The 15,140-nt window shown below is 43.7% G+C and overlaps 1 protein-coding gene across 6 annotated transcripts in view; it reads right to left on the reverse strand.

Annotated features, from left to right (window-relative positions):
• Positions 1–821: 821 nt before the first annotated feature.
• Positions 822–15,140, reverse strand: part of cdin1 (CDAN1 interacting nuclease 1) — a 78,210-nt gene continuing 63,891 nt past the window's right edge. For all 6 annotated transcript variants that reach the window (XM_090209605.1, XM_036954734.2, XM_090209601.1 and 3 more), the window contains one exon: positions 822–2,200. In XM_090209605.1, coding sequence (XP_090065731.1) covers positions 2,044–2,200 — 157 coding nt within the window. In that variant the 3' untranslated portion in view covers positions 822–2,043. The remainder of the gene's footprint in view (positions 2,201–15,140) is intronic.

Below are 15,140 nucleotides of genomic sequence, written 5' to 3' on the forward strand. Positions count from 1 at the left end.
TGTATACTTCGGAAGTATTGGAATTAGGCCAAGACGGTAGGCTGTCTAAAGGAAATAGCATTGTCGAACTTGATCAAATATCTTTGGAGGTGTTGGCAGAATGTTTTCTTTTACAGTGACATTTGCTGTAGTCTATCTGACCGTTTCTGAAAGACAAAAACAATAGCAAGTTGTTGTGGACCTGTACTGTAAACGGATTGAATTCATACTGTTATGCATTTACTTTTTTCCTAACCTAAATATCCTGCACCGCCTGCAAATTCTGAAACAATATCTACTCCGATGATTGTTTTTACTACAGTAGGCTATACTTACAGTGGTAGCTTACACACATCCATGTAAAATATCTACTGTCTGTTCACCTATATGTTATAAACCGCGTTTCCTTTCAGAGAGCGAAAGTTTGAAATTATAATAGCATATCTAATAGGCCCAATTAATGAGAGATGAGCATGGTCATTTCTTGTATGGCTACTTAGGGAATATGTTCTCATCATGGCCATAAAAGGTGAAGAATTTATGATTTATGTATTGTTTCTAAATGAAATAATGTCTTCTTGAGAAATTCGACATTACAATATACAGATGTAGCCTACAACAGTCAATGGAAAAGGTGAACCACCCGTTCTACCTTTAAACTATGCTTCGGACCGGATAGGGCAAAATACTTGAAATAGCTTATCCATTTACTAGGCTACTGTGAATTGGGTCCAGTTAAATGAGCGATGGGACAAATGGTAGCCTATCCTAACAGTGTCACCTCCTAAGGTGCTTCTACAAAGTGTTGACTCAGGGGTGTGAAAACGTACGGAAATGAGATATTTCTTCATTTGATTTTTAATACATTTGCAAACACTTAAAAAAACAACTTTTTCACTTCGCCATTAAGGGGTATTTTGTGTAGATGGGTGGAGAAAAAAAAAAACATTGAATACATTTTTCATTCAGGCTGTAACACAACAAAATGTGGAATAAGTCACGGGGTATAAATGCTTTCTGAGAGCACTGTATATGCCTTTTAAAAAAAAAAAACATTTGACTTTACGCTGCCCACGCCACTGCTCCAGGCTCAGCCGTGTTTCTTCCATTAAGAGCTGCTCATAAAAGGATATATCTAAGGGTGGAAAGATGAGCAACAGACGACTGCTGGGGAGACCACATGGACATCAGGTATGCACGTAGAAGTCTACGCTACGCTGCTGTGGCTCTAACACCATCTGTGAACTTGTACTTGTGTCTCGCACAGGACATACTGTACTGTGCTTTGTGCGAGTGCTTGTTCGTAAACTTGGATAATAACATTTCGTCATTCATCTTAAATAATTACAGTGACGAGTGCATTCCATATGGTTTTCAATTACAAAACAGGACCGAACCTAAAGTCCATAAGTCAATAGCTAAATATTTAAGACAGACATAAAAGATACAGATACAAATGTTTAGATTTATAAACCTGTTTGACCAGGACAATGTTTTCCTATCAATGTGACATATCATAACAAAGACAACATCCTCAACAACAGAGGGCAAGAGGTCAGAGAAAAGCCCCAAGCCAATCAGAAGGGATCTGTTTGCCCCCTACAGAGTGACAGAGGTCAGTGAGTGACGTAGAAGGTAGATAAGACATCCTCCCTCACCCCCATTTCCACCAAACCCCACCTCCCTTATCTGCCTATGGAGAGCAGAGGAACGAGTGACGAGGGCCAGGGCCCACTGTGTGATAAGGGCATGTCCTGTTCTCTTCCAGGGGCCTCCGGGGCCACGGTGGGGGCTACAGGCTGACCAGCACCAGGACAAACTCCCAGCCTTGTTTTCGCACCAAGGTATGAGGCTGACCCTGGCTGGCTGGCTGACAAAGAGAGAATGGGAGAGGAGGGGATGGAGGGAGGTTCATCTAGAGTTCAGAGCAGATATTTGCCAGTAGTCTTGCGCCGCAGGAAAGCTAAATTGCTTCCGTATCCACGTATCCACCTCTGCAATACCCTTCCTTAACCCTACCACTCCCCTTGCCCTCTCCTCTCCCTCCCCTTGCTCAGGCCAGTGTCAGCCAGTCAGTGAGTCAGTCGTGGCTGGGCTGGTCCCGTGGCAGAGGGTCACAATGTCAGACGGGAAGCAGTCTTTGAGCAGTATGCCTCTGTCTCTCTGGCTGTCCAGCTCACCAATGAAACCATGCCAGTAGATGACCAGTCCTGGACCAAACCTATGGAGTGGGAGAAGACAGAAAGACATTAACGTTGATGTCATCAAACTGTCGAGCAAGGCATTCATCAACAGAACAGAGACAACATAGTGAGGTACTGAAGAAGCTTCCAGACAGTTTCCCACCCAAATCCCATATGCTTATGGCTGTTTACTTTGGATTTTGGGAGGATGACAGTGACAGTGAATTAGAGAGTGAGCGAGAGAGAAGGAGAGAAAGAAAGAGGGAGAGAGAGATTGATTGAGATATACAGAGGAGATAAGCTCTTTGAGGTGCACTCCTTTGATCCCTGTCCAGGAAACTTGTGCTGAATCAAACAAAAAGCTGCCGCTGCGATAAGATCCCACTGACACAGTGATATACACACCGGATCACCTTACAATGGCACTGAAATAGCAATAATCATAGTAGCAACAAAGCCCCAGCCAGCCCTAGAAACCTCTCTGTCATCAGAAGGCTCCTATACAGTGCACAGTGCCCAGAGAGAGTTCAACTAAGAGGCTAAGTGAACTGCCCCACTAAAACAGTGCATCGGTCTGTGACAGCGAGGCAAACTAGCTAAGCTAGTCCAGCAGCGTCCAGCTGTTTCATTCACATGCTTCACTCTCCAGGCCGACAGACAGACAGCCACTTTGCCTAGGCTCACGGTGCTGTTCCAAAGCACAACGAATAATGACGACTCGCCAAGCAGCCGAGGAAAAGTCAAGTTCAGACAATATTCAAATGTACACCCCCCCCCCCCCACACACACCTCTTTCTGTCTAGCTCTCGTCGCAGCGTCGTGTTTTATTGGCCCCATCACATATCCTGAGCCCCATTGAAAAGGCTCGGAAGCAATTAAAATGGCAGTGTGGCTGGAGAAGCATTGCGCTATTTCACTGCTTCTCCCTGACATGTGATAAATCATCTTCCAAGCTATTTATTACACCCCAAAGATCTGCCAGTGGCCCCCTATGTGTAGCGCAGATCATACCTATTCTTTGAACTCTAGCCGCCATGCATAAAGTCATGTCACAGTTGAACTTTCAGGTTCGGGAGAGCAGCCCCCTTTGCGCACAAAAACAGATTGGGAGTGAACAGTGAAGTAAGGCAATCTGGTTCCTGACACTCTATCCTCAGACAGTAAAGGGTGTTTTGAGGTCTCTGAAGACGTCTCTGAAGAGCCAGACAGGAAGCTGCCCAAAGGGGCTGCAGAGAGTGAACCAGGAAGTTCAGCCCAAAGGCAGAGTTCATAAAACCTTCATAACCTTGGAAGGTTCCGCGATCAATCATCAAATCACAGCCTATTAAAAGTAACAACCCCAGCCAACACCACAGAAGGATAGGAACACTAATGCTCAGAATAGTAGCAACTGTAAGTTATGTGCTTGGTGATACTGCATAGGTGTGATTATAAATAATCGTCTCGTTGACCTCTGACCTGTGTGTGACAAGACATCTTAGCGATGTAAATAACCACAACAGAGCGCTCCAGTGTGAACATTTTACACGCACATGCGCCTAAATATATTTTTGCCGTGCGACCTGGACTTCACATTTTCATTGTGGTCCTACATTTCTTTACGTGCTCCTACATTTTTCAACTTAGGCACACACGTGCTCCTTGTAAAAAAGGTCAGCGTAAAGCCCTGCACAACCTGCAGAGGTAGTCAGGTGTCATGACATCAGCCTTTACATCACACTATAGTTACATTTACACTTTCAAGGAATGCATGCAAAATGTATTCCTGGTCAACCAACTGGCACACATAAAGCATGTACACACATGTAGGCCTACACACTCCCTCTTCCTGTAGCAGCCCCTAAAAGCAGTACACTCCTGCACCCCCGTCCTGCATTCCCTGTTTTACAGTGTGTGATTTACGGCCCTGTATCTGTGAGCAAACCAACGGGCCAAAGCTAACAGCCCCAGAGAAAGCCCACAGATGTAAACGGCAAGTTCACCGCAAAGTCACACACATAGCTCAGCCTATTCACTCCACACAGGGCAGGCTCAGACCTCCTTTCCCCCTCATATTCCAACCAGCCACGGCACGGGCAGCACCACAACTCTCTTTATGGAATTGTTATGGAATCAAAACCTAAACATTTACATTAGATGACTCTGAAGAAGGGGTTACGCTCCTCTTTCCTGTACTGTATGTACTCATCGCTTGGCGAGGGGGGCCGGGAGAAGAGGAGAGGGGGGAACGGTTCATAGAGAGGGGAGAGGCAACCTTCTGAAAAGGTTAAAACTGTACGTCAACAGATAACGCGTACAGCGATGTACGATACATCACAGCCATGGTTTGTCAGGGGAGGCCAGGCACAAATTGAAACAAGCTAAATTATAAGCACAGGGGAACCAAATGGGTTTTGACTCCTACTCTGAATTAATAAGAGTCAATACTAGTGGAGGACGTTAAAGTAAAATCCCAGAGCAAGGCCTAGCTCTAGAACAATAATACTGGTGCTGACGGAGGATAGGTGGTGAGGTAAGCAAAGGGTCAAGGGTCGTAACATGGGGTCGAGGTTAAGTAAGTACGGTTGGAGACCACAAACGATGGGGCCCAGGTATTTTCATTGGACAAAGTCAAAAATAAACAGAAACTCTTACAAAACTCAATGTATAAACCTCCTCTAAAGGAGTATGGTAATGAATTATAAACCTCCTCTAAAGGAGCATGGTAATGAATTATAAACCTCCTCTATAGGAGTATGGTAATGAATTATAAACCTCCTCTAAAGGAGCATGGTAATGAATTATAAACCTCCTCTAAAGCAGCATGGTAATGAATTGTAAACCTCCTCTAAAGGAGCATGGTAATGAATTATAAACCTCCTCTAAAGGAGCATGGTAATGAATTATAAGCCTCCTCTAAAGGAGCATGGTAATGAATTATAAGCCTCCTCTAAAGGAGCATGGTAATGAATTATAAGCCTCCTCTAAAGGAGCATGGTAATGAATTATAAACCTCCTCTAAAGGAGCATGGTAATGAATTATAAACCTCTAAAGGAGCATGGTAATGAATTATAAACCTCCTCTAAAGGAGCATGGTAATGAATTATAAACCTCCTCTAAAGGAGCATGGTAATGAATTATAAACCTCCTCTAAAGGAGCATGGTAATGAATTATAAACCTCCTCTAAAGGAGCATGGTAATGAATTATAAAACTCCTCTAAAGGAGCATGGTAATGAATTATAAACCTCCTCTAAAGGAGCATGGTAATGAATTATAAACCTCCTCTAAAGGAGCATGGTAATGAATTATAAAACTCCTCTAAAGGAGCATGGTAATGAATTGTAAACCGATTCGAGGCTCCAGTTTCTGTAATTGCGGCTTATTATGGGGGCTGCCTCTCTCCTTAACCTAGCGGGTGCGTATTATCCGCCGCTCAGGGGAAAGTCGGCGATCTTCCAATAAACACCTAACTGCATAACGAGTTTGTGAAATTGTTTGTGAAATGTAGCTAATTTCAGCGAGTGGGGACACTTGGCTTGACAAGTCAGGATGGGCGGAGATTGGGACTGCCAGGCACACTGTCTGTCGTTAGCGTTAACGAGCGGGTGGTGTGGGTTCTCTCTGAAAGCAGGTGCCATGCTGCTTAGAACAGCAGCTTAATGAGAGCACAGCACTTAGGAACAAAAAAGATGCAAATAGAGGTGTACAGAGAGTAGTATTAGTGCTGCTGCCACACACACACACACACACACACACACACACACACTAGCATGTGCTCATAGACAATTGTAGCGTAATTAATTGACTAATTGCAGCCCTCCACATGTCAGATTCAACCTCTCCACAGTAGTTCTAATGGAAAGTTATAAAAATGTTTTATTTGATTTCTTAGTAGCACCACAGTACACTCTGTGAATGTCCCTGGATGTCAGAGAGCAAGGCCTATATTTCAGCCTTTAACATTCCAAAAAGAAACAAAGATCAAGGTTCATTTGACGTGTCAAGAATAGTGAGGCGGTTCTGATAAATCTGCACAAGAAAACACGTTTATTCGACACTATTTGGTTTATAAATTACCACCGCAATGTAACCGAAATGAAGACAAAATTACCCCCGACTTTACCATACTTTCCTCTCATTCTACATTACCAACAAAACTGTTTCAACAAATGTCCCTGAAATGATTCAGATAGCATAAGTCCCTACATGACGGTGAACCTTACAGGGTTGAGGTCTACACACAAAGACGTCTTTGTTGGCCGGTCCATACATCAGGTCGCAAGGTAAACTGGTAAAGGCACAGCCAAACATGAGCTAAGTCAGGGGATTCTTTTCTTTTTCTCTCTCCCTTGAAATACAGGTCTGGAACCTGCTCAACCCCTTTAGGGAAGAAGTTGGAGAGTGACTAAGTAAAAGACAGAGAGAATGGGATGAATAGAGGTAGAGAAAGAGGGGAGGAAACAGAAGGGATGGGAGACAGACCGAGAGACAGACAGAGAGAGACAGAGAGAGAGAGTGTATGTGTGAGAGATGACCAAACCAGCCTTTACAGCCATGGTCAGTTGTTGCTGTGGGTGGCTGATTAATAGGGGTTTATTTATAGGGCTTGAATTGGGCGGTGGAACTCCAGGTCTGTAAGCCAGCCGATACGGCCTCCTTGAGAACCCTGCATTTGTCTGTACATACTGCCTGCACATTTCAATAGCCCAGTCTGGAGGACTGCCTGCGTCAGTCAGCCCAATGATAACAGCACAGCACTGATAATAAAGGCTCTTTGGCCAGCCTATCCACAAACAGGATATTTAAATGTCTGATTCGGCCCAAAGAGGTGGCCTCCAATGAAGCAGGCAGTAAATAAGCAACCCCCCCCCCCCCCCATGTGTTGCTGCCCGACTGTTCATAAATAACACAAGGTGAACAATCAAGTCAGCCAACCAACAGAACCCACATCACCACCTCTTCTCTTCTCCTCCTCCCTCCTTCATGGTTCTGGAAACATTCAATTCTGCTCAGGTATGTCAAATAAAAATATCAGGGGGCCAGAGCCAATGATCAGCCTCCAAATCGCCGTAATTAAGGTGGAATAGAGGGCAATACAAAATAAAACAACTCGCCCCACAGTTTTTATGCCTTTCCACCCCTCCTGTCGATGGGGCTTGGAAATGGGACGTGACGTCAGGGATTTTTGTTGTTGTTGGGATGCTTAAGTACAAACTGTAAAAAATGAATACAAAAAAACTCAAAGTATGTGAAATGATAATGGACCTATATCTTTATTTATAATATTATCTTCGATAACTAACCATCACCAAAATAAAAGCTAGATAGACAGTGGAATTGAAAACAATCAATTTAATATGATTTATTTTGTTACTAAGTTTGAGCAAAATAAAACAGCATTAAAATTGCATAGAACTGCAGGAAATTATCTTTAAAACAGCAACAGTTTCTCTCAGCTCCATGGCTAAATGTATAGAATTGCAGGAAATTATCTTTAAAAAAGCAACAGTTTCTCTCAGCTCCATTGCTAAAATGTATAGAATTGCAGGAAATTATCTTTAAAACAGCAAGAGTTTCTCTCAGCTCCATGGCTAAATGTATAGAATTGCAGGAAATGTACTTGCAAAAATGTATAATCTCGGCTCCATGAAGAACATCTGAGAATTGCAGAAAATTGGCCTGAAAATGCTACAAATATTATATATATAAAAAAATAAAAACACACCAAGACTGGGGCACCACACCCACCACCTAAGCCTATTTTTGGTTCTTATTCCTCTATAACTGTTTGTGGTGGAGAGGGGGATGGAGGGAAGGGGAGTTTATGCCCACCGGCGTAATGCCAATAGGAGCAAGGGAGATTAGAGGCGATTATGGAGTTTATCAGGAAACCTCTGTGACCCTGAGAGTAGGACTTGCCCTGGGACCTCTGACCTTGGCTGTCATTGGTCAAGGCTCTGCTCATGTCGTATAGCCTGAAATACAAGAAACTGGCCAAGAAACAGTCGACCCAACCCCATAAACAACCATGTACTGTTAAGCATGCTAATCACATGACCTTAGAACCCCAAATCCCTTCCCATAATCCCATGCTCCGACAGCAAGGATCCCACTTCTGACAGCAAAAACAGTCATGACCTTATATTGCCCAACACAAATCTAGCCCCACTATCTGCTTCAACTTTAGAACCCTTCTTTATCCCGTCACACTTCTACCACAGTATCACCCATCACAACCCTAACGCCTTCCAAAAACTACCACTTACAGCCCCCATATCACCCTTCACAACCCTAACGCCTTCCAAAAACTATCACTTACAGCCCCCATATCACCCTTCACAACCCTAACGCCTTCCAAAAACTACCACTTACAGCCCCCATATCACCCTTCACAACCCTAACGCCTTCCAAAAACTACCACTTACAGCCCCCATATCACCCCTCACAACCCTAACGCCTTCCAAAAACTATCACTTACAGCCCCCATATCACCCTTCACAACCCTAACGCCTTCCAAAAACTACCACTTACAGCCCCCATATCACCCTTCACAACCCTAACGCCTTCCAAAAACTACCACTTACAGCCCCCATATCACCCCTCACAACCCTAACGCCTTCCAAAAACTACCACTTACAGCCCCCATATCACCCTTCACAACCCTAACGCCTTCCAAAAACTACCACTTACAGCCCCCATATCACCCCTCACAACCCTAACGCCTTCCAAAAACTACCACTTACAGCCCCCATATCACCCTTCACAACCCTAACGCCTTCCAAAAACTACCACTTACAGCCCCCATATCACCCTTCACAACCCTAACGCCTTCCTACCAGGATCCCACTTCTGACACCAACTAGCGTCTTTTAATCTTATCACTCTCTGCAACCCTATAAAGCCTATCAGCTGTACTGATAACCTGGTTAATACATGGAGGGTAGCGAGGATCGTCTCCAGCCGAATCTGGATGTTATAATTGTATCAAACTACTAAAGCTCATTACCCTGCTCTGGTGTACTAATCACTTGGCCTCTATGGGTGAGAGTAGGACTGAGACATGTAATAAGCAGCAGGCCTGGCCTGTCTGTGATAACTGAGATGGAGGGCCAGATTTAGACTCATCTAATAAGGCTGACACGGTGCTAGCTGGGGAGAAGTGGACGATCGTAATGATGATGATTCTATCAGGTTCATTAACGGATACAACAGGACAGCCTGTGGATGAGAGCCCGAATGAACACTGTATGAAATATGTGCAAAACGAACACATATACAGTTGAAGTCGGAAGTTTACATACACTTAGGTTGGAGTCATTAAAACAAATTTTTCAACCACTCCACAAATTTCTTGTTAACAAACAATAGTTTTGGCAAGTCTGTTAGGACATCTACTGTGTACATGAGTCATTTTCCAACAATTGTTTACAGATTATTTCACTTATAATTCCAGTGGGTCAGAAGTTTACATACACTAAGTTGACTGTGCCTTTAAACAGCTTGGAAAATTCCAGAAAATTATGTTGTGGCTTTAGAAGCTTCTGATAGGCTAATTGACATCATTTGAATCAATTGGAGGTGTACCTGTGGATGTATTTCAAGGCCTACCTTCAAACTCAGTGCCTCTTTGCTTGATATCACAGGAAAATCAAAAGAAATCAGTCAAGACCTCAGAAAAAAAATTGTAGACCTCCACAAGTCTGGTTCATCATTGGGAGGAATTTCCAAACGCCTGAAGGTACCACGTTCATCTGTACAAACAATAGTATGCAAGTATAAACACCATGGGACCATGCAGCCGTCATACCACTCAGGAAGGAGACTCGTTCTGTCTCCTAGAGATTAACGTACTTTGGTGCGAAAAGTGCAAATCAATCCCAGAACAACAGCAAAGGACCTTGTGAAGATGCTGGAGGAAACAGCTACAAAAGTATCTATATCCACAGTAAAACGAGTCATATATCAACATAACCTGAAAGCAAGGAAGAAGTCACTGCTCAAAAACCGCCATAAAAAGCCAGACTATGGTTTGCAACTGCACATGGGGACAAAGATCATACTTTTTGGAGAAATGTCCTCTGGTATGATGATACAAAAATAGAACTGTTTTGCCATAATGACCATCGTTATGTTTGGAGGAAAGGGGGGGGGGGGGGGGGGCTTGCAAGCCAAAGAACACCATCCCAACCGTGAAGCACGGGGGTGGCAGCATCATGTTGTGGGGGTGATTTGTTGCAGGAGGGACTGGTGCACTTCACAAAATAGATGGCCAACTTCACCCAACTTATTGTGGGAAGCTTGTGGAAGGCTACCTGAAACATTTGACCCAAGTTAAACAATTTAAAGGCAATGCTACCAAATACTAATTGAGTGTATGTAAACCTCTGACCCACTGGGAATGTGATGAAAGAAATAAAAGCTGAAATAAATCATTCTCTACTATTATTCTGACATTTCACATTCTTAAAATAAAAGTGGTGATCCTAACTAACCTAAGACAGGGAATTTTTACTGGGAATTCACAGGAATTGTGAAAAACTGAGTTTAAATGTATTTGGCTAAGGTGTATGTAAACTTACGACTTCAACTGTACCTACAGACACATATTCCACAGTAAGGAATGGATTTGACCAGGCTCGTGCAGTGGAAAACCACGCTACACTGTAGCTGCACTTTCCGGCCATTTGGTCTTAGTTAGGCACCAAACACAGTCAACCCTGAGAAGAAGAGGTCTCAATGCATGTTTAATGCTTAGTGAGACCACTAACTCATCTTGTACCCAAGCTCAAGTAGAATCGCATATCAGGGTGACCTGTGTATGTGCGTGTGTGTCGGGTTCCTTTCAGATCTGCTGCATTATGGTCTGACGTGCTCTGACACACACACCCCTGTTTTGGCTGAGGAGAAAAACCAAAACAACCGGCGGTCTGGCCTTGGTCCTGTCTGCTTTGTGTTCGGAGCAGAGGGGGCGGTCATACAACAAGCTAACCTACCATGATGTCCTCATCAGAACATACCAGAGAGAGCACAGTACACAAGCTGGTGGTCTATGGCTACAGCACAGATCTTCATCCATCCACTGCGGACGCATTAAACTCTTCTTTCTCTTTCCATCGCTCTCCATTTCTCTCTCGCCCTCCATCTTTCACGCTCCTCTTTCTCTCTGTCCCTCTCTTGCCCTTTCCAACTCTCTCACTTTTTTATCTCGCTCTCTCCCCCTCTACCTCACTGGATCAAGTGTCATGTGATGGGGAGTTCACCTGATCTCTCCCAGAGATGTGTTCCCCGTCACCCCGGGAATGGCACTACATCACCAGAATGGACCAACCCCTTCCATTATGATATGCTGAGTAGGAATTCATTAGGAGATGATGCCTTTAGAATGCATTTTGTCTCTCATGTAACAAAGGAATAACGAGTAGCACTTCCAACAACCAGGGACAGTTTAATCTTGTAACTCTGAGTCGTGTCGGAGTTGTTTTACTCAACACACACTTAAATCTTGTGTTGAGTGAAAGATCAGTATTTGACTAATTCACTAATTCGTCAAATCAAAGTTTATTGGTCGTGTACAGTTTAGCAGATGTAGGGGGGTGCAGCAAAATGCTTACGTTACTAGCACCTAACAACGCAGTAAAATGTCAAAAAGGACACAATATACAAATTAAATTGTATAGATATATATATATATATATATATATACACACACACACACACACACACACACACACCCACACACACACACTACTGTTGAAAAGTTTGGGTCACTTAGAAATGTCCTCGTTTTCCATGAAAACATACATGAAATGAGTTGCAAAGGGAATAAGAAATATAGTCAAGATGTTGACAAGGTTATAAGTTGTGATTTTTATTGAAATAATAATTGTGTCTTTCAAACTTTGCCTTCGTCAATTAATCTTCCATTTGCAGCAATTAGTGCTTGCAGACCTTTGTCGTTCTAGTTGTCAATTTGTTGAGGTAATCTGAAGATATTTCACGCCATGCTTCCTGAAGCACCTACCAGTCAAAAGTTTGGACACACCTACTCATTCAAGGGTTTTTCAGTATTTGTACTATTTTCTACATTGTAGAATAATAGTGAAGACATCAAAACTATGAAATAACACATATGGAATCACGTAGTAACCAAAAAAAAAAGTGTTAAACAAATCCAAATATATTTTACATTTGAGATTCTTCAAAGTAGCCACCCCTTGCCTTGATGACAGCTCTGCACACTCTTGGAATTCTCTCAACCAGCATCATGAGGTAGTCACCTGGAATGCATTTCAATTAACAGGTGTGCTTTGTTAAAAGTTCATTTGTGGAATTTATTTCCTTCTTAATGCTTTTGAGCCAATCAGCTGTGTTGTGACAAGGTAGGGGTGGTACAGTATACAGAAGATAGCCCTATTTGGTAAAAGACCAAGTCCATATTAAGGCAAGAACAGCTCAAATAAGCAAAGAGAAACTAAAGTCCATCATTACTTTAAGATATGAAGGTCAGTCAATCAGGAAGGTCAGTCAAGCAAGTGCAGTCACAAAAATCAAGCGCTATGATGAAACTGGCTCTCATGAGGACTGCCACAGGAAAGGAAGACCCAGAGTTACCTCTGCTGTAGAGGATAAGTTCATTAGAGTTACCAGCCTCAGAAATTGCAGCCCAAATAAATGCTTCACAGGGTTCAAGGAACAGAAATCTCAACATCAACAGTTTAGAGGAGACTTCGTGAATCAGGCCTTCATGGTCTAATTGATGCAAAGAAACCACTACTAAGATGGCGCCGAAGAATATGGCAGACGTTTTAAGTGCCCCCAGCCGATTGTTTTTTTGTTTGCAACTTTTTATTACATTTTTTAACTTATTTTGTACATAATGTTGCCGCTACCGTCTCATGTCTGAAAATAACTTCTAGAAATCAGTACTGCAATTAGTCGGACTAGCAGAATCCTCTTTATCCTTTCATGACACTGACGAGCCCACCGCAAAGGATACGCTGCTTCCTCAGGAACAAGCCCCGATCCCCGTGATCTGCATGAAGAGGAGGCGGAGAAAGAGGAGCCGAAGGTCCGGATGCCTTCTGAGAATTCCAGGCGATCAAATAAACCCCTACTACCCTCCATTCTGCTAGCAAACGTACCATCTTTGGACAATAAAATCAACAAGTTACGCAGAAGATTTAAAAACTACCAACGGGACATTTAAAACTGTAACATCTTATGCTTTACGGAGTCATGGCTGAACGACGACAACATCAACATACAGCTGGCTGGTTATACGATGTACCGGCAGGATAGAACAGCGGTGTCTGGTAAGACAAGGGGCGGTGGTCTATATATTTTTGTAAACAACAGCTGGTGCATGCTGTTCTATGCATGATATCTAAGGAAGTCGTGAGCTATTGCTCACCTGAGGTAGAGTTTCTCATGATATGCTGTAGACCACACAACCTACCAAGAGAGTTTTCATCTGTATTCTTTGTAGCTGTTTACATACCACCACAGTCAGAGGCTGGCACTAAGGCAGCATTGAATGAGCTGTATTCCTTCATAAGCAAACAAGAAAACGCTCACCCAGAGGCAGCGCTGATAGTAGCCGGGGACTTTAATGCAGGGAAACTTAAATCCGTTTTACCAAATTTCTATCAGTATGTTAAATGTGCAACCAGAGGAAAAATAACTCTGGATCACCTATACTCCACACACAGAGACGCATACAAAGATCTCCCTCGCCCTCCATTTGGCAAATCTGACCATAATTCTATCCTCCTGATTCCGGCTTACAAGTAAATATTAAAGCAGGAAGCACCAGTGAGAAGATCAATAAAAAAAGTGGTCAGATGAAGCAGATGCTAAACGACAGGACTGTTTTGCTAGCACAGACTGGAATATATTCCGGGATTCCGCCGATGGCATTGAGGAGTACACCACATCAGTCATCGGCTTCATCATTAAGTGCATAGATGTCGTTGTCTCCACAGTGACCATATGTATATACCCCAACCAGAAGCCATGGATTACAGGCAGTATCCGCACTGAGCTAAAGCTGCCGCTTTCAAGGAGCGGGAACCCGGAAGCATATAAGAAATCCCGCTATGCCCTCCGACGAATCATCAAACAGGCAAAGCGTCAATACAGGACTAAGATCGAATCGTACTACACCGGCTCTGACGCTCGTCGGATGTGGCAGAGCTTGCAAACCATTACAGACTACAAAGGGAAGCACAGCCGAGAGCTGCCAGGTGACACAAGCCTACCAGACAAGCTAAACTCATTCTATGCTCGCTTCGAGGCAAATAACACTGAAACATGCATGAGAGCACCATCTGTTCTGTAAGACTGTGTGATCACGCTCTCCGTCGCTGATGTGAGTAAGCCCTTTAAAACAGGTCAACACTCAAGGCCGCAGGGCTAGACGGATTACCAGGACGTGTACTGCGGGCATGCGTAGACCAACTGGCAAGTGTCTTTACTGACATTTTCAACCTCTCCCTGTCCGAGTCTGTAATACCAACGTGTTTTAAGCAGACCACCATAGTCCCTGTGTCCAAGAACACTAAGGTAACCTGCCTAAATGACTGCCGACCCGTAGCACTCACGTCTGTAGCCATGAAGTACCTTGAAAGGCTGGTCATGGCTCACATCAACACCATCAACCCAGAAACCATAGACCAGCTCCAATTTGCATATCGCCCCAACAGATCCACAGAAGATACAATCTCCATTGCACTCCACACTGCCCTTTCTCACCTGGACAAAACAAACACCTACGCGAGAATGCTATTCATTGACTACAGCTCAGCGTTCAACACCATAGTGCCCTCAAAGCTCATCAATAGGCTAAGGACCCTTGGACTAAACACCTCACTCTGCAACTGGATCCTGGACTTCCTGACGGGTCACCCCCAGGTGGTAAGGGTAGGTAACAACACATCCGCCACGCTGATCATCAAAACCCTCAGGGGTGTGTGCTCAGTCCCCTCCTCTACTCCCTGT

The sequence above is a fragment of the Oncorhynchus mykiss genome, chromosome 19 (genome assembly GCF_057628025.1).
Source record: "Oncorhynchus mykiss isolate SJ-2025 chromosome 19, ASM5762802v1, whole genome shotgun sequence".
Lineage (NCBI taxonomy): Eukaryota > Metazoa > Chordata > Actinopteri > Salmoniformes > Salmonidae > Oncorhynchus > Oncorhynchus mykiss.